General features: G+C 40.4%; 1 protein-coding gene across 1 annotated transcript in view; it reads left to right on the top strand.

Annotated features, from left to right (window-relative positions):
* The first annotated feature begins 4,228 nt into the window (after nucleotides 1-4,228).
* The window catches only part of cpne7 (copine VII), a 30,220-nt gene continuing 14,701 nt past the window's right edge, over nucleotides 4,229-19,747 (top strand). Inside the window, 11 exon segments of the mRNA XM_040125681.1 lie at nucleotides 4,229-4,402; nucleotides 9,185-9,387; nucleotides 9,389-9,457; nucleotides 9,582-9,714; nucleotides 12,719-12,793; nucleotides 16,419-16,502; nucleotides 16,597-16,686; nucleotides 16,844-16,942; nucleotides 17,139-17,225; nucleotides 17,686-17,745; nucleotides 18,452-18,585. Coding sequence (XP_039981615.1) covers nucleotides 4,229-4,402; nucleotides 9,185-9,387; nucleotides 9,389-9,457; nucleotides 9,582-9,714; nucleotides 12,719-12,793; nucleotides 16,419-16,502; nucleotides 16,597-16,686; nucleotides 16,844-16,942; nucleotides 17,139-17,225; nucleotides 17,686-17,745; nucleotides 18,452-18,585 — 1,208 coding nt within the window.

Here is a 19,747-nt window from a genome sequence, read left to right as displayed (position 1 = left end):
ACCAATGATGCAAATTTTATTTATTTCTATTATCTATTATTCTATTATTCATCCTGAAGTCAGTGAGGTTGCATGAGTGCTTGTATCCTGCGGTGTCAGCTTCGCCCTCGACGGTGAACTGTTGTGTATCACGTTTACTCTTTGGAAGGGAGCTGAGGTCTTTTTGACCACAACATTTGTAGGTCAGTAAGGCAAATATAATGAAGACAGAGGAGACTCCTGTAGGCAACATTTCCGTTCACTGAGCCTTTACTTCATGCAGAGCCCGCTGAAACACAAGCTCGGTGATTGATTCCCATTAGCAGGGATGCTACAGCTACCGTCACCAATAAGAAAGACTTCAGAATCAATAGTGCCTTTGAAAATTTCCAAAAACCCCCGTTTGCACAAAAATACCTATATTCAAGGGAGCTGCCGGGGGAAAAAACATGGATGATGTTACTCAAGCACACTTGGGCTAGTCTGAGTGTAAATGTGAATAAAATCAGGCCATGTGAAGAGATGCTTCCTATTTGGTATTTTGGACAGGCAAATGTGGTCAGCAGCGACAAGACAAACAGCGAATGTGACTGGGGAGTACGAGTAGATAATCCATGTGTAAATGTAGGGAACATCCTGTGAGGTGCTGAACTGACACAGCAGCGGCAGCAGCGGCAGCAGATGGCGGTTGTTTGGAGCTGTGGCGTAACAGGGCTCAGGTGTGTGCCCCAAAGCAGACGCTTCCTACCGACTCCGAATACCCAAGGAGGAAGAGGCAGTGGGGGTGGGAAACTGCGGGAGAGGAGCTGACTTTAGGGGATGGCCATGTCAGAAAGCAGCGAGTTTCCATGTTAAGCACGGCGCGTGCAGGCATGGATTTGTCCCTTTTGTTTAAAGAATTGAATTCATACTATCAGCCTGTACGGTGAATTCGTGCGGCCTTTGTGTTGTTTGGTGTGTAAGTTACGAGGTGATCAGCTCAACAGGGAAGATCATTGAAAAGCAGGGAGCCCTTTTTTTTTTTTTTTTTCCTTTTTCATGCTATTTGAGTAATTTGATTGACCTGCCTGTTTTACCATCTAAAAGTTCCTGAGTTTCTCAGCTCTCAAGAATCAGCCACATCTCCTGAAATGAAAGGATAACTTAACAAAAAATGTTTTTCTTTGTTTGAAGGACACTTCAGTATAATAAGATTTCAATACCTTTAGGAATAAAATGTTCCAACAGCTTAAGGTTACGCATTTCTATTATCAATTAATTGCCAGACACATAAGGTTCTTCAAAACAGTCTAACCTAAGCTTTTATTTTCTGTTCTACACTTTATTTTGATGAACCCACACTTCCCAAGTAATTTTCTTAATTGCAATTCGCTGCTTTGTCTTTCGTGGCCTTCGCCTCTGTTTTGCTTAAAGAGCTGCTGTTTTGTCAGTGCAATTTATAAATGTCACGCATTGTCTGGAAATACATTCATGAAAATAATACATTTGTAGGTGGACTGCGAAAAAAAAAAGGTACAAGCATGAACACTGTGTAGAAACAATGTGTTACGTAACATACACTGCTGTCGAATGATTGAGAATCTACACTGTGAATCAGTTCACGATTCTTTTAATGTGAGTGACATGAGTATTGGATAATGCATGTGCATGTGCGTGTACAGTATACATGTGGGTGTATGTGTGTGCAAAGTGAGTATTTGATCAAGATAAGAGAGCCGAGAGTCACAGGTCTGTCTGGATCTCTCACGTGGAGGTTTGACTGTGATGTGCCGCAGCTGGAAGATCTGCCCTTTTGAGTTCCTGTCGTTCTGCTGTGAAAGGTTTGGCGCACGTCTTTGGCATTTTTACTATTGAGGTGAGACGCAGCTCTCCAGAACCTGTTCATTTGGGGAAGAACGAGCTTCCCCCTCTGCGTTCAAACTGACAAACTATGGATGCTACTGAGGGGACCGTCACCCGAGGATCCGATTTCACCTTTTACGTTCACGTGTGTAACGGAGCCCATACATCTCATTTTAGATTGTGAGCTTGTTGTCGAAAAGGGATCCTGTAAATTGTTCTTAATGTACCCCAGGGGTCATGTAATAACGTGACCATCTGACCTGCCTGCATGGAGATCTGTGTTATCTACGCATAATAATATAACAACGTGGCGAATATATCATCCTAATTTTCCATAGATGCATGAGTGATAACTCGGATGCACTGTCACTGAGGTCAATCTTTTTTTAGTCCAGCAGCTTACTAATCAGTCGGTAGGCTGCAGTAGCACATACATTATAGCTGAACCATCAGGCGTAAGCAGTATGACATACTGATAAAAGTATGCTGGAGCTGGAGGATATATCAGTCTAAATCTATATTAAAAAAGCTTTCTGTTGAGCCTGCAGAGAATTTATTAGCATATAGAGACCCCAGGGGAGTACGGAAGAGTGAGGATGTGGCATGCCTTTCCCGGTGGGTTTTAACTGTATTTTGTTGATTTGGGCCCATTCATGGGTCACAATTCAATGGTTCTTTTGTCTGCAAGTCACACAAAAGCTAGGCACATATCCCTCGCATTCACCGCGGGTTTTGTGCTCTGTCTGAGCCGTCAGGCACAAGTCACCGGCGAAAGCCCCTGTGCTGCATTCACATAGTGTCATTCCCTGTTTTATAGGCTCGGCTTTTTGAATTGAACTCCCATAAATCGAGTCTCGGCGCAAGAGCCCATCTTTACATCTGCAGCCCCGACTCCACTCCCCATCTCTGCAAGCCGAGCATACTCCCTCCTCACCAGTCTAACCAATGGGTTTCGGGGGAGGGAAAAAAAAAAAAAAAAAAAAACAACAAAAAAAAAATCAAGCAGTGTGTTATGGGAGTGGATTAAACAAGTGTGTTTAAGAGTAAAGAACAACGACAGGTAGGAAGTGAGTTTCTCCTTTTAACTTGACTGTCAGCAGAGTTGAATGTGTCTGATGCAGGAATTAAGTGCGATTGCTTTGATGTATGAAGTATTTTTTTTAATTTTTGATTTATTTATTTATTTATTTTTTTGAGATGGGTCTCATCTGAAGTGAGTACGAGCGGTGACCGAGAAACGATGTTATCAAAGTAGGACCGTTCATCTTCGCCTTCGCTGCACTGAGGGAAACTAAAGCCCAATCGCTCCGGACGTTCGCTGGCGTTTGTCTTTTTTTCCCGGGATCACCGGTTTGCGCCGGAGTTCATCCGCCGAGCCCGAATGATTGACCCACCCGTTTAGGGAGCGTTTCCCGCGTCGCGCCCCCGTGAAGTTGCCGGCTTTGACTCGGCAGAGCCTCTCTCGCCCCTGAGCGGACGTGTTGCTTTCACCGGAACATTTCTACCTCGGAAGTTTTGCCTTGCGACGGGCACTGGGTCGGTGTGTCATAGCTCGGGGCGCCGACTGTGTTTCGCGCTCTCTTGAGTTAAGTTTGACGTTAATGCCGGTGCGGTGACATCTGGTAAACGAAACCGCAGCCGCTGTCCCTGGTGCTGAAAGCCAAACCTACCCCTCATCTTCTGCCGGTGAATGTGACACTTAACGGTAAATGATGCCGGTGGAGAATTTGGGGCCCCGCTCTCGTACTTTCCGCGTCTTTAAAACAGTCAAGCGGGGTCAGAAACCTCCTTGCTCAAGTGCACTTCAGCAGGGCGGATGCTTTGCCACATTGGAGTCCTTTTCTTAGTGTTATGTTACCCTCTGGGCAATAAAGACACCCAACCACGAGCCTGTTTGCCGTCTCATATAAACAGGATAAAAACAGTGGTGTTTCAAGTTTATGTTTTTGTTTATATTTTTGTGGAAGGTTTTGTAAATCTGAGTCACACCCTCCTTCTTCTTCCTATTGCAATTAAGAACACTTAGAAAGGGGAAGCAGCAGATTTGACCATTTTAAATCAATCTTTCCGGGGATCTGATTTAGACTCCTAAAAGCACAACTTCACCACCTTCATGTCCGGTCTCTCTGTTCATTACAGAGGCGAGATGATATTCCTCACAAGGGGATAGCTCTGACAGGCGGCAATAACAGCTTGGGTTTGGTTTTGTCCCCAGGGACTTGACAGGAATCTCCGTTCCTTTTGTGGCATCTGTACCAAGTCAAAAGAGCCTGTCTCCCGTGGGCGTGCAACATCTTTACTGAGTTCCCTCAACCGGCCACTACATTCTCCCATCCCTCGGAGCTGTACCAACAGCCTCGCATCGTACTGCTTCGCTGGTTGGCAGCCCGTCTTGCCCCGAGCCAGGATGAATGACGTTCAGGAGGCCACCTCCCCTGCGACCAGCCTCAGCGGTCCAGCTACTTGCGTCTCCAAAGTAGAGCTGCGTGTGTCTTGCAAAGCTCTGCTGGACCGAGACACACTGAATAAATCAGATCCCTGTGTCATACTCATGGTACAGACCAACGGACAGTGGACAGAGGTGAGCCCCCTTTTATTTCTTCAGCCAGACAAATACACAGTTGCAGCCTTTGGGCAAAAGTGTAAGGCTGATATCCTCTCGATCAGCAATTCAATAGGCAGCTGTGAGCAGCTTTTAAAAATGAATCCACCATCTTTTATTAATCTCCCTATCTCCCTATCATAATCAAATAAAATGTCTAAAGAATCGTGCCTTTACTCACACACGAATAAGATTTCAAATGTTCGAAACGACTGCACCTTGAGTTGATCTGAGCAACACGTTTTCTTAATGGTTACACAGAACTGTTGCACAGAGAGACACTGGGGACCGTTGCTCAATCCCTCTCCCCTGTGGCCACTCTGAAAAAATTTGGAAAGGCTGAGATTTGAGAATTAAACAGCAGTGATGTGTGAAATGTTTTACAGTGGGATGATTTTTTACTATCCCACTCCAGTTATCCCAAGGCCAGTGTAGTCATACAAGATCAACCAGGGAGATGAATCTGTTAATGGTTTGGTGAAACCGCAGCTGTTTTCCCTCTTTTGGAAAAGATCCTGTCTTACACAACAGCTGTGTCATTCTGAATTCAAGACATCAACTACAGTATACATTTGCAAAGGAAAGGTTAACAGTGTCTGGATCCACAATTCAATCAATCCCTGTAGGATTCACATTGTATGTTACTATGTATATATTCATTAGTCTACATGGACAAACAGTAGATTGGTAATATTCAATGTGATGAGTTGTGTTCCAGCCAAAAATGTTTGCTTTCTTGGATTGGTCCCAAGCTGATTCGGAGCGAAGGCAGCAGGTCTCTCATTTCCCTGTTAATTAAGTCATTTAGTTCATGAGGGAAAGCCAAAACACAGGTCTCCATTAAGTAGAGGATGTGTTAAAACACGGCAGAGGATATGTAATTATAGAGATTTTTCCCCCTGCAACCCGTTGTCTAACAAAAAGCTCTCTTTCCAGGCTAATGGGGGGTAATTATTAACTCTGCCAGAATCCCACCACACGCGAGCCATTTGTTGAAGACGCTCGCTGCAATGTTTGGTCCGCATGAGCGCGGAACCTCGAGACACTATTTTGAGGTAGTGATGATAAAAAAACTTAACTGACAGTGTTGAGCACACAGTTATAGATGTTTCTTGGTTGTAATTGTATAGGAGGTTGTTACATGAGATGACTGACCTGGGTTCAATGTAGCATGAATACATGAGTATTTATTTTTAGCTCCACTTACTGAAGCAGATTCAGACAACATGGAACACAGCGCGCTATTGCAATTGCACCGTCAGAGAAGCTCTATCTATCTATCTAGCTATCTGAGTCTTGACAGTCATGTCAATGTGGACGAGTAATCCAATCCTCTGCTGTCAAATCCCTCAGTACTGGGAGGCTCGATTGCTTGAGCAAATTGTTAACTTACGTCAACAACTGAGTAAGAAGCTGAGCCCACTCATATCGCCACCATATCGCTTTGTTTCTCTTCTCTGAGCTCATCCTCTGTGGCCCCACTGACTTGCAAGGGCTCTTGGTTGAACTGCATCTATTTCATTATTACCTTATTTCACCACCCTGTTCACTTCCAAGGACAAATGCAGCAGCGTGGCAGAGATGACTTGACGTTTTCTACTACTGCATATTTCTTTCTTTCTTTTTGTGGAAACTGGACTCTACATGCTCCCATGGTATTGAGCTCATTCAAAACCCAATCTTTCTGTGATATCTGACCTACGCTATACGGGGCTTGTTACGATTGAGCTACAGAGATAATGCTCTACCTGCCTGGCGGAACTGATTAGAGAAAGCATTAATTTCCCATGTCAGGTATCTCTCTATAGTTCTGGCCCCCCACCAGTAACAAACAGGCATCACAGACCTCGGCACAACCTATCCTCCGTGGCTCTGATTAGCTTTCGTCAACAAACAGACTTATCAGACTTATCCCAAATCTGTCCATCCAGATGGCACAAAGAGAGGCGGAGAAGGCAAGAAAGTCAATAAAGAGAAACAGGGGCTAATGAGGCTGAGGGAGCCAAGTCCTGGTAGTTTGTTTTCTTTCCTGATGTTTGCCAGCGTAAAATGGAAACAATAGAGTAATCCCTGCTGCATTTGTTATCGTAGTGTTATTATTATCGTTAACTAGAGAGGTTTTCGGGTTATTCATCTAGAACCATGAAAAAGAGCAAAGTCTGGTTATTTTCAACCCAATACTGTTTATTTTTAAGTTCAAGCAAGACAAAACAAAACCATATATGTTTAGCAACTAATGTAATGTTTCTTCATTTACTAAACAACAAATTGAATTGCAAATTGGTAATAAGGAAAACAAGAATAACATTGACAATTAATCAACACATTTAGCACTGTTATGTGTAGGGTGCTAAATGCTAAAAAACAAAAAGCAAAAATTCAGGAGCTGGACAGCTCTCCAATTAAATTATTTATTCATGTATGCATGTTTCAAACAGATGCCATACTTCAGCATGCAAATTGTCAACAGTGTGAAACAAGAACAAAAACCTAAGAAATTCAATAAAGAAGGATGGTGAAATTTGTCTCTTTAGGTTTTACGATGCAATTACGGACGGGTTCCGTACAAAGTAAGGAGAATAACTAAATAAATGAAAGGAGAAACATAAGGGTGCTATATAAAGGTATATGGGTATAGGTATAAAGGTGCTTCCATACAGGTGGGAGACATTTTCCTAGCATGGTTTTGGTCCACTTGTCCCCACAGAGGGAAGGATCACTGCAAATAAGTCATTCTGAGTCGTCACCATTACCCCGTGACGAAACATTTCTATATCCTGATGTGAGTGGTCTCTTCCAGGACGACAATGGTCCAATCCACAGGGGGTGAGAAGTCACTGAATGGATCGATGAGTATGAATATGATATCAATCTTATTTTATAGCTGACACAGTCACTGGGGTCAGTTTTTATAAAACGTCTAAGATAATAAACTTTGACGTAAGAGTAAAATTTCTTAGAAAAAAGAAAAACATAGACGCTTTGGGTAAAGAAACAAAAATGAACTTTTGGCAAAAGTGTCTCAGTGTGATTCTTCAGTGCTGATTGAAGTGTTGTAAAATAAGGACTACAATTAAGTCTACACACAAAAACTGAATCAGCCAGTAAAGGGGCTCTAAATGTGTTGTTTCATGGTTGTGTCACAGCTTCATGCCATGATTAAGATAAACCATCATTCACTGTGTCCCACATTATGTTGTAATATATTGTAGCATGCGAGAGGAAAGCTTATATAAGATACTACTCCTACAGTTATGTGACAATATGCTATTTGACATATTAGTCATAAAAATCTTAAATGGGTTCAAGAAGGATAAAATAACCATTTAAAGTTAGAACCATCTGTCTTAAACAGTGTTTGTGCTGTATGTTAATTAAATGCACGTTTAATTGTTTATGTTTTTCCATAACTGAGAGCATAGGCATCAACCTAAAAATGAAACATTTCCTTTAAAAATGTACTTACTAATTTCTTTGTTTCACTATTCATTGTCTTTCAAACTCACCAGAAGTCTTGTATTTCACAGTTCAGCTAATGTAGTAATTATTGAGATGTAATAATTATTGAGATCATATCTCTTGGAGGAACGGCGTTCTTTCCTCCAGTAGAGTTCTAGAGACTTGGATAATCTATCAGAAGGAGCGGCGAGGCTGGTGGTGAAACGTCATCTACTAAGACACTTGATATTGTCTCTCATCTGTAGATCGGTAATAGAATGGTTTTTGTGTATGCCGTAGGTGTCGTTCCTCTCTCTTAAAGTACCCTGTTGCTCCTAAAATCCTGAGGAGTTCAGCTCCGTCTTTTATCTGATCAACATCATATCTCCACCAAAGTGAGAAATGAGACACAAGAAAGCATTGTCACCAATATCTGTGGTTATCACGACAAAAGGTCTAGCCCTGCTTCACTGACAACGAAGAGATGACTTTGCACACTGTGACAGACAAAACTGTATCCAAGTGTATGGCTACGCTTTGGATGACCACTCAAAGTCCTCTCAGTCTCTGGTTTACTGGCAATACATCAGCTCCAGATTATACCTCTTGATGGGGCTGTTCTCTTCGAAGGCATGTACACTGACCAGCCACAACATTAAAACCAGTTACCAGTTTTAATGTAGTATAAAATACAGCATGGTAAGATACAGTATCATGAGAATTCAGAGAGTCTGGATTTTTTGCTGTGCCTATGATTGGATGATATAAATGTATGTATGTAGATGTAGATGTATATTTACATCTGCAGATGTGAATATCATGCTCAGTGATGTTTTGTCCCTGTGACAAACTGGACAGTGTATACATGAAGCTGTGAGATACAGTAGCTAAATCCCTCATCATGAGCAGATGGGGCCTCAGAGAGCTCAGCTTTTCCTTGTCAGGCAGTCAAAGACAAGCAGGGGTGCTTTCTGTAGGCTGTGATTAAATGTCAGAGCTCTCCAATCTTTTCTCATATCATCCTCTTGACAGAACGTAATAACATTTGCCCTTCTGTATATATATATATGCTGGTGTTGCTCAAAATACTGAAAGCACAAAGACAAATATGTTGTAAGTGCTGTTTTTCGATCCTATTTTCTGAGCTCTTAACTTACTGAGAGATATCTGATACAATCTATAAAAGTACCATCACTTTGTCAAACAAGGGTCTACTTTTGTCTTAATCAGACATATAGTGAATTATAATAGGAAATGTTAGAATGTTTAAATATATTAGATATATAAATGTGAGGGTTGAAAATCTTGTGTGTTCTCCTTCAGCTGGACAGGACAGAAGTGATCAAGAGCAACTTGCACCCGGTCTTTGCCAAGGTTTTCTCTTTGGACTACTACTTTGAGGAGGTTCAGAAGCTGCGATTTGAAGTCTACGACATCCATGGCACTCACAGCATTGGGACCCGTGACGATGACTTCCTTGGCGGGGTGGAGTGCACTCTTGGCCAGGTAGGCAGATACCACTGTCTAACTAAGCCATTTTGTTGATTTTTAGTTGTGTTTTCCAGAATACACTGATGTACGGTATGATGACTTAAAGTTTTCTGTTTGTTTTTTTCCCTGAAAACTATGATTTGTCTGCCTTAAAAACACCTCCCTTTGTCTGTGATGTTGGTAGTAAATATACCTGATGCCGTATTCTTGCAGCGTAGTTTCCCTGTAGACTGCTCTTTACTGCTGAGGGATCAAGACCAACATTGTGTTGATCTTGCTCTTTGCAGATCGTGGCTCAAAAGAAGATGGTGAAGCCTTTGTTGCTGAAGTATGGGAAATATGCTGGCAAATCCACCATCACGGTAGGTTTCTTACATTGTGCTTATGACCTTACTGCTCTGGGGAATGAAATTGTCTGGATTGCTGCACATCAAGAAAGTTTCAGCTATTAGCTATTGGCCAGTGAGAGCTGAGCAAAATAATGGATGGTAAATTGATGGTTATTAGCTGGAAGATTTCTGTATTGTTTGAGTGTTTTTTCCATAGTCCCACCGCTTTTCACTCTCAGGCTCCATAATGAACTTACATGCTTTTAATATTATATCACATATATCTAGATATTTTTCTTGGTTTTTCTTTACTAGTCTGCTTTGATTGGAAAAAATCACCTTACCTCCTGTGGCTCTATTTTTTCAGACCATTTTCAAATTATTCTTTAGGATAAAGTTGAAGACATCACTTATGTTGATGCTTTACATTGCTGGGGTGTTTTTGTGGTGACAGTTGTTAAATGTATACATCACCTCTCAATGAGCACTTTCTATATCCCAGTGTCCATTTTTGGTGGCGTGGGGAGCCTGCTAAGCATTGCAATGCACACAGGGAGGCAAGCAAATCCATAAGAAATTATGCATGCATAAGACATCACAAGTGTCAGATGTGGAAGAGAAGAGCTGTTGGTTCATTAACCACTATCTTACAGTTAACAAGCCAGTGGTGGTAACATATAATAAACATGACAAGAAAGATCACGCAGTGCTCCACTCTGGTTTGTAAAGTAACGGCTCTGCCTTGTTTTGGAATACACAAGAGAGTCTCCTCTTCTTCTAATTAATTTTTATGCTATTTAATTTTTATGCTGTAAGGCCTACTGTTGTTTATTTAATCATATGTGCACAGGATGTACATATATGATGATGTCTTCCACTAATCAGAAGGTCGGTGGTTTGATCCTCGGCTCCTCCAGTCTGCATGTTGAAGTGTCTTTGGGCAAGATACTGAACCCCAAATTGCCAAATTGATGGCTGTGCCATCGATATGTGTGAGTGTGTGTGTGTGTGTGTGTGTGAATGGGATGATGGGACGTATGAATGTGTGCGCAAATGAATGTGTGGGGTGAATGTGGCATGTATTCTAAAGCGCTTCGAGTGGTCAGTAAGACTTAGAAAAGCACCATACAAGTGCAGTCCATTTACCGTGTGTGTGTGTGTGTGTGTGTGCGTGTGCGTGTGTGTGTGTGTATATATATATATATATATATATATATGTGTGTGTGTGTGCACCATTCAGCCACAACAGGAAAAACCGGTAGTTCTTTCATTTTTTCTCCTCATTCACTGCATTCAAAAAAGGACCTGGTCTCCTGGTCTGAGATTTGAACCCAGGATCCCTGTGAGGGAAAAGTTGAAGACAAACTCATCCATTTTAAATCTTTGTCATTTTATCTGGTGCCAGAGTAAGACTTAATTTAAACCAGAGCCAGCAGCCGAGACCTTTTGAAGGTTGTCTGGATATCTGTAAGGATGCACACAAGGGGATTTTTTTTTTACCATTTCATCTATGCAAATATAGAGAATTCAGAGCACTATCATAATTAAACCCTTCTCCGCACACATGATGGCACTAAAATATGTCTTTGTTCGTTTTCAATTGCATTTGTAATATTGTACAATTTGATTCAGTTTTGCTTGCTATACCTTTAAAGAAAGTGTGTATAGATTTTTAATATATGCATAAATATTAATGTATAATTAATATATTCTATGTGATGGAGACACAGGGGCCTAGTACATTTTTTTGTGAAATTCCAAGAGAAAACACAAACACACACACACAGACATATACACACATATTTGTAATTCTATATGGTATTGTGAAGATTCCTATTGACATAATGAATTTCGTACGTCCATATCATAACCTTAATGATTTACCATAAAAAATAATCCTAACCTTTATCCTAAACACAGGAAAAACCTTATCCTAACTTCAACCTTAAAAACAAATGTTTACCTTTAAACAGCCCTTTGCAAAAAGTATGAGTTGGCCAAAATGTGCTCACTCTCAAGGTCTAAACTTCGAGTGGGTCCTGACAAGGATAGAAATATGAGAGCACACAGAGTTACACAGAGAGACAGATACACACACACCCATTCTGCCCACACCTTTTATAAAGATTTCCCCCTGCATTTGGTACCTGTCGGGAAAAGCTGTCTGATGAAAAGCACAAGTCACCTATTTTCCCAATCATCACTGTCTAGCCTTGTCAAGCCCGGGCCGTGCCCGCTGTGCAGCCACAGTTCTAGCAGTTCGATGTAAAGTTTCTGTTGGTTTTCAAACAAAGGAGTAGAGAAAAAGCAAACTTCTGTTTTCTGGCGGTGAGCCAGACAGTCTAGCGGGAGCAGCAGAGGATGCTTGGTGATTCTTAAAAATGGCGATTCTGAACTTTTTCTTTTTAACGAACACACAAGACTAACACAAAACAGCAGCCATTCAGAGAGCCAGCTGTTCCACAACTTTACCATTGCATTGTACTGCTGGTGGTAAATGTACAAGTTGAGGCAATAACCTATGACAGTGGGGGCCTCTAATTTGCAGCCCATCATGCTCGCTACCCTCTGGCTTTAATGTCTAAGAATCCTGTGTTAAGTAAAAGCCACTTCAAAAGATCCACTATGTTAACTGCTTACCATAGTGCAAAAGTAGTTACGTTTTGAAGTAGAAAGGAAAAATGCTGTATCAAAACTAAAATAAAATGACTATGTAATTTTAAAGACAAGAAGGCCTGCATTAAATCTCAGTTTTGAATTAGAATACATGACAGACGAATATATAAATAAATAAATATATAAATATTTATTCACTTAATACTGCAAGTAAAGTTTTAAATGTTGGCAGATACTGGCAGCCTTAATATTGTAGAGGCTTTATCTGCATACAAATATCAGTTGTCAAAAAAATTATAGTTTCAATTTCATTTTTTTTTCTTTTCTGAAATGTGGATGTGGTTAAGTCATTATTTCTTGCCGATGTATAATAAAGCCCATAAGTACAAATATATTACTGACAAGTCTTACTTCCTTTCAGGTGCACGCCGAGGAAATTTCTGGCAACAACGGATATGTGGAGCTCTCCCTCTGTGCCAAGAAGCTTGATGATAAGGTTAGAGGAGCACATGTTTTTGATGGAAATACCAACAAAGTTCATGTTTTATTAAATGTAGTTTAGTAGCACTAGACGGGGAACGAAGTGGTGGTAATATGATAGTCATGATCCCGTAGTGCAGCCTCAGAGAGCACCCACAGTTCTTCACTGGCCTTGAAGTCATGCACATGTAAGGAATACGTTTCCAATTTCATTATAATTAATGTCACGGGAAGAGAAAAAAAAGTGATAATAACGCTTGATAACACATCGTTATAGTTCAAACATGTATAGGTACAATGATCCTTTGTGAACATACTGGTCTCACATATAAATTACATGACAGAACACAATATTCTGTGAAATCTGTCTTATTACTTGTTGAGTTCATACGGTTCCTTTTTAGGGCTGGATATCACTGACATTAACTACTCCTGCTCTCACACTGTCAAACTCTGCTGAAGGCATATTTCAATTAAAAAGACAGCGGGAGCTTACATCCAATTACAATTCTGATGATCTGAAGTTGCACCATATTCTCAGCAGCAAACCATAGGATTCAAGAATCAGGAAGTTTCCTCTTGATTCCAAACGGCAGTTTGCAATTTTACGGATTCTCTGACAGTAAAACTGATCCTAAAACAATCTTTGCTAGGGTGCATCCTTCCTCTGCAGGTGATTTTTATTTTATGTATCCAGTCTACTCCTTCAAGCATTGCATTTCTGATGAAATGCTGGAGAATCCACACGCTTGCTTTGTTCAAACTGAACTGATTGCCCTTGAGATTTATGCACATTCAAATAAATCACAGTTATATTTTGGATGTTACAGCTGTGGCAGCATCATAGTGTGTATGTATTCTCCATGAACAAACACTACAGCGGTGATTTCTTGCAATGAAAAACTACACATTTTTGATCTTGATGCCAAGTACCCAAAACCACTGATGTTGAAAAGGATAGGAGGATTGATTGGTTGCAAACATTTTCGGTCAGAAACTAGGAAATCTAGGAAAGCTTAGGGTCTGGTTATGAGAAGTGGAAACATTTTGATGTCAGAAACAAACACGGTATGAGCAGTGTTTGCTATCACAATTTCTTTTCTTGTATTAGAAGCAAAGTACTGCTTTGTCAGATAGGGATGGGATATGATTAGTCAGAAATGTACTTGTTATAGCAGCAATACGTAGTTGATTTTTTCCCCCCTTTTTGGCCAGTTGAGGGTAGCGAAAATAGCTGTAAACACTAAAGTGACATATGGTCACCTTAAAAAGTTGTTAGGGCCAGCGTGTTAGCAACAGTATAGGTCAGTAATGCATTACTTTGTAACATTGTACAATAATGTGATTAATATCTTCAGTAACGAGTGATTCAGGGCATTACAAGTTGAAATTCAGTATGTTACTGACCCCAGTATTGTTCTGTTACTGACAATTTGTTGGTTGACTTGTTTGCTGTCTTACCAGTAGTTTGGCGTAGGATTGATGTTCAGTTCGTTCTCTATGTTCAGGGCTAGTTTCATGCAGGGGCTGGGGGTATGGGGAAGCATTTAGCCGCCACTAAAAGAGGAGAGATGCTCCTCTCAGTAACTCCAAAGTTATCTTATATACATTTTTTGTCTTATTAGCTGTCTTGCTAACATCACTGTGAAGGCTATATTCATGAGTCAGCTGGGGGTTTTTTTTTCCAAAGGTGCTGGTGTGTGAACCCCACAGCTCCACTGTGAGGATGGGACCTCATGCAGTCACTGGGGCTAACATCAAAGTCAGAAAATATAGTGGATAGGCAGAAAATATACCTCCATACTGTAGGCATGTTAAAACTGAGCGTCTTTTTTTCTTTCCCCAAGAGACACACACAAGATGTAACGTGTGCCTTTGAAACTGTTTTAAGGCTTTTATGGAGCTCTATTTTGGTCTCCACCAACTCCAACATTTAGCTTTTTCACTTCTAAATTCTCCACTATGTTCACCTGCTAGCTCTGTTTGACGTTTGGCAAACCAAAACAGTAAAACTTTGCTTTAACTGGTTAATTCAGTTAACCGGAGAAGTTGTATATAAAGCAAATGGTGGATGTCAGCAGGTTAGACAAATTAACTCTGTGCCCCTATCATACTACAAACCTGTCTGATATCATGATTTTAAAGTGCCCTTTAGACTAGGAAATCAGATTTTATCGGGGCTTAGGTGTTTTATTGAGTTGTATACATGGTCTTAACAATACAAATCAACTGCGACGGATGACTTGGGTGTAGCAATTGATATAACACGGACAGCAGATAATGACTGAAGCAGCAAACGGTTTCTGCCTATAGCTGTATGAGAGCTGTATAACCTGAACCTGCTGTAAACATTGAGGGTCGCATAGACACTGGTGCACAGGAGAATTAATGATGAGATATCATAGACTGAGGTAACAGGCCACGATTACCATTATTGTTATTGTTAGCGAGGGATTAGATTTTGACATGTGCATCTCATCCGTCCATGCTGCTGATGCCACTGGCTAGTGGTTGCCATGGCAACAAAGACAGGATGCTTCAGCTCTTTTTTGCTGCCATCCCTCAGGAGATGCATCTGGCTAGTGTGGCGGGAAATGCAGCATTAACTGTTTCATTTGGTGTTCACAAAACCCTCTCATGGACTGCCACATTCTCTTTCTCACACACACACACACACACACACACACACACACACACACACACACACACACACACACACACACACACACACACACACACACACACAGTAATCATTTGTTTTCCTCCCTGAAGAATCAATTGACCTAAATAATCAGTGTTGCTCTGCTCTTAGACACCTGTACTTGAGACTCAAGGGATGATTTAAGGCCACCGCAAATAACCGCAATTCAGTGGACTATAGACTGACACTGATTATGTAAATGGACACAGCCAGCGTTGAGTTAATTTGAATTTGAATTGAATTGACGTTAATAGCAACCCAGTGCTGAGATTTTTAGATGAATTTTGCACACGGGAAATAATGGAGTGCAAAAGAAGGTATAAAGTCTTTGCTTGCAAGCTTCAAATATTGGTTCAAGCAAACCTATGAAGATATTTTACAACTGCAAGGAAGGCTGCATGGGAGGAAATAGCAGGTCAATAAGACTGCTGGCTCACGAAAAAGGTCAGTGATGGAGTGAAAAAAATGTAATAAGTAGGTACAACTGACATGATTTGGAAGCTCGTAAAATATTCTCAGATTCTCCTCTGACAAAAAAAGTTACAAACACCCTCTTTTTTCTCAATCTCAGTGTCTCCTCCAGAAGAGTCACCATGTTGTGCTTTAAATTTTATGCCTGTTTATATCTGGCCTTTAATCACAGAGACAGTTACCTGTTGCATGTATGTCATTTGTTCTCATGTGTCTCTTGTCTCTAAATAGATTTTGATCTCAATGAGACTTACTGTATAGATAGAACTAAAAAATGCAAATTTTTTATATATTTTTCCATGTTTTATTTACAGAAGTTTTAGAAAGAAATTTGACCTAATGCTACCTGAAGAAATACTTTATTAGACTCTCTTATCTTTCCAATAAATCAGTTGTTTTAGTGCATGGTACTAACATTAAGAGACGGTGGGTCAGTAGCTTTGATATTCTGTTTTCTCTGTTTCTGCAGGATCTCTTCAGCAAGTCAGACCCATTTTTGGAAATATACCGAATCAATGATGATGAAACCGAACAGCTTGTGCACAGAACTGAGGTAAAGTCACCATGTTCCCTCTTCAGTTTCATCAACAGCTGTTAATGCATTTTTTTTATGCTGCTTCATATGTAATGTGTTCCTACTCTAATAGGTGATTAAAAACAACCTGAACCCTGTGTGGGAGCCCTTCAAAGTGTCTCTCATATCCCTGTGCAGCTGTGATGAAGACCGAAAGCTCAAGGTGAGGGACCTTTAGGAACTGTGAGTCCGCACCAGTAAAAACCACAAGTGCCAGTGACTCAGAATCTGCATAACAAGTGTCATTCAGCTGGAATCAAGAAGCAGGGCCATAACGACAGAGAGAAAGCAGTAAACAGTGTTGTCTGTGTGTGCCACAGTGCCTAGTGTGGGACTATGACTCCAGGGGGAAGCACGACTTCATTGGCGAGTTCTACGCCACTTTCAGGGAAATGCAGAAAATTTCCAGTGGAAATAAGGTCAGTGAACTGTGAGGCGGAGCAGAGCAGTGGAGAGACAGCCGAATAACTGTTTCATCCATTTCCAATATGCCTCTCATTTTACTCTGCTGATATCCATTACAGATGAAACAAATGTCATGTCCATATATCACCAGTGATCAAAATACTGTACGTTTTTGCTCCTGTTCTTTGTCTTCAACTTGCTTTGTTTAAGGTGACGTGGGATTGTGTGAATCCCAAGTACAAACAGAAGAAGAGAAACTATAAAAATTCAGGAGTTGTCATCCTCAGCGACCTTAAGGTAGGAATCTGCTGCAGAAATATATCATATTTATCAGAGTAGTCAACATAGAAGGGAGTTGAGCTAATCACTATTTAATGTTAGGAATAAAAAACCTTTAATATTCAAAACAAAAATGGACCCAGGAGATTTTTGTTATATAAAACAGAATTTCAGACACAATATGAATTAATTTTAGTAATATATGCTTGTTTTTCATCTATGTACTATACATAGAAAGTCTCATTGTACATCTAATTGAGAAACTTTCATGACTGTTAACAGCTAGGACATATTTAGCTTCCACGGCTGTGACAGGCTATATCACAACATTTTTTTAGCCTCTAAAGTCAACAGATTTGTTGAGTTTATTCCACTTTAATGACCAGATGCTTGAAACACTGTAGCTGAGCATTCGCTCTCCCACCCAAACACCCCTTCTGAAGTTTTGCTTTTAAGAAATGTTCTTTTTTTCTTGCAGCTCCACAGAGTGTACTCCTTTTTAGATTACATCATGGGAGGATGCCAGATTCACTTTACGGTAAATTGAGCAGTCTGTGTTTTAGTGACGCTTCACTGTCATTGAGCTTTTAACTGCACTGACCCTAGTTGTATGAATAACCTAATCCTCTCAGATTTTCTTCATTTTAGTTATTTGTTGAAGATCATTTTTTTATGGATAAACAGGCTTTGGTATGGCTTTTCCCTGCTGGTCCACATGCAGTAAATATTTTTCAGCATTTTCTAACTGTGAAACATAACACAGATCTTCTTATCCTCAAAACATTCCCTGATGGTGTTTTTGTTCATGTGCACAGTTAGTTTTCTTATGTAGGCAGCCTCATGGAATAAATTCTGACCTTCTTCAACTCTTGCCCTTTGGTCTGCCCTCAGTAGTGCTACCTCTCACTCTCTGGCTGGATTTCTAAATCAATGAATATTAATCGTGAAGACTGCTGTGATAGATGCAGTTCCTCCGTGTTGAAATAGCTGGCTGCTTGGACTTACAGTGAATGGGAGCTGTAGCTGCTTCAATGTATGTGGGTGTAAAAAGTGCAAGTGTTTAGCTCTGATCAGATAATTTATACTGCCATTAGGCATATTTCAGGCTCGCTCACACTGACTAACTTGTAATATCATAAGCCGCCAAGTTATAGTCTTTGCAAAAAGTTTAGTAGCAAAAGAAAACCTTAACTTATTCTGGCATATTGTTCACTTATGGTACACTTTGTAATTCTTTCTACCAGGTTGCCATTGACTTCACAGCCTCCAATGGAGACCCCAGGAACAGCTGCTCTTTGCACTACATCAACCCTTACCAGCCCAATGAGTACCTGAAGGCACTGATAGCAGTAGGGGAGATCTGTCAAGACTATGATAGGTTTGTCAGTCTTTTGTTTCTCAGTAAATTCTCTTCAGTGCCTACAGGGATTGTCAGTATCGTCTGTTGTGAAATAAAGCTGCAGAGTGTTCCTTGCATGCCATTTTGGTGGGATCTCTCACTCTGAAATGAGCCACTCCGTCTGAACCACACACAAGGACTGTAATGGAAATCATGGAGCACTGAAAAAGAATCAATCCTGCCGGTTATTAAATTTTTGTTCACCAATTTGTCATAACGCAAATGGAACTAAACGGTACTGCACCAATTTGTGTCCTCACTGAAACGGGCTTTGCATTTTGAATTCTCCCTATTAGTTGATTTACAAGCCTCACATTGTCAAACAAGCAGCTAATTACTTGCAGCACAAGCACAGTCTTGTTATTGTAAACATCATGTTCGCATCGGTAAGTCAAATTTAATCTGTGCTAAACCCGCTGGTAAGCAACGCATAATAAACTGTATCTGGGAAAATTAGAGCAAGCTAATTTGGCCTCTACTGGCATTACTTATGCATGAGGCTAATCTGGGGCTGAAGATGGTTCTTGGTAAGCAAGGCAGTCAAGGACACTGACACGATATTCTGGACACACTCCTTTATGGTTCCTTAATGGCTAGCCATTTTCCCCAAGTATCCATGAATTTATAGCTTTTAACAACCTGTCAGAAAGATGACATTTTTACTTTAATATCAACCGCAGGCATTTAAATCCTGCGAAGACATCAGTTTTGTTACTGAGAGCTTTTTGGAAAAAAATTCTAAGCAATTTGTTCATTTGTTTCTAACCCATTCTAGCATAACAGTTTGGGGAAAACAATTCTACAAACACCAAATCTCTCAAATATTGATTTATATTTTTAGCGAATAACACAATAAAACAAACCAGAGTGAACATTAAAAAGCTTAAGAAATCCATGTTATGTTATACCATATAAACAAATACTTAAGTCAATATATAAATTGTACTATATACATTATAATGCAGTGTGTTTTCTTTGACCATCATCACAATTAATTGTTTTAATGACAGATTACTTGTTGACTGTCATCAGAACTGCAGTCATCAGTGTTTGCAAATACTGCTACATCTCTCTGTTCTTTCCTCCTCTTTTTTCTTGTTTTCTATATGGATCCACTGAGGAAATCCATGTTATAAGGATC

Source organism: Xiphias gladius, chromosome 1, assembly GCF_016859285.1.
Source record: "Xiphias gladius isolate SHS-SW01 ecotype Sanya breed wild chromosome 1, ASM1685928v1, whole genome shotgun sequence".
NCBI lineage: Eukaryota > Metazoa > Chordata > Actinopteri > Istiophoriformes > Xiphiidae > Xiphias > Xiphias gladius.
This window is presented reverse-complemented; position numbering and strand designations above follow the sequence as displayed.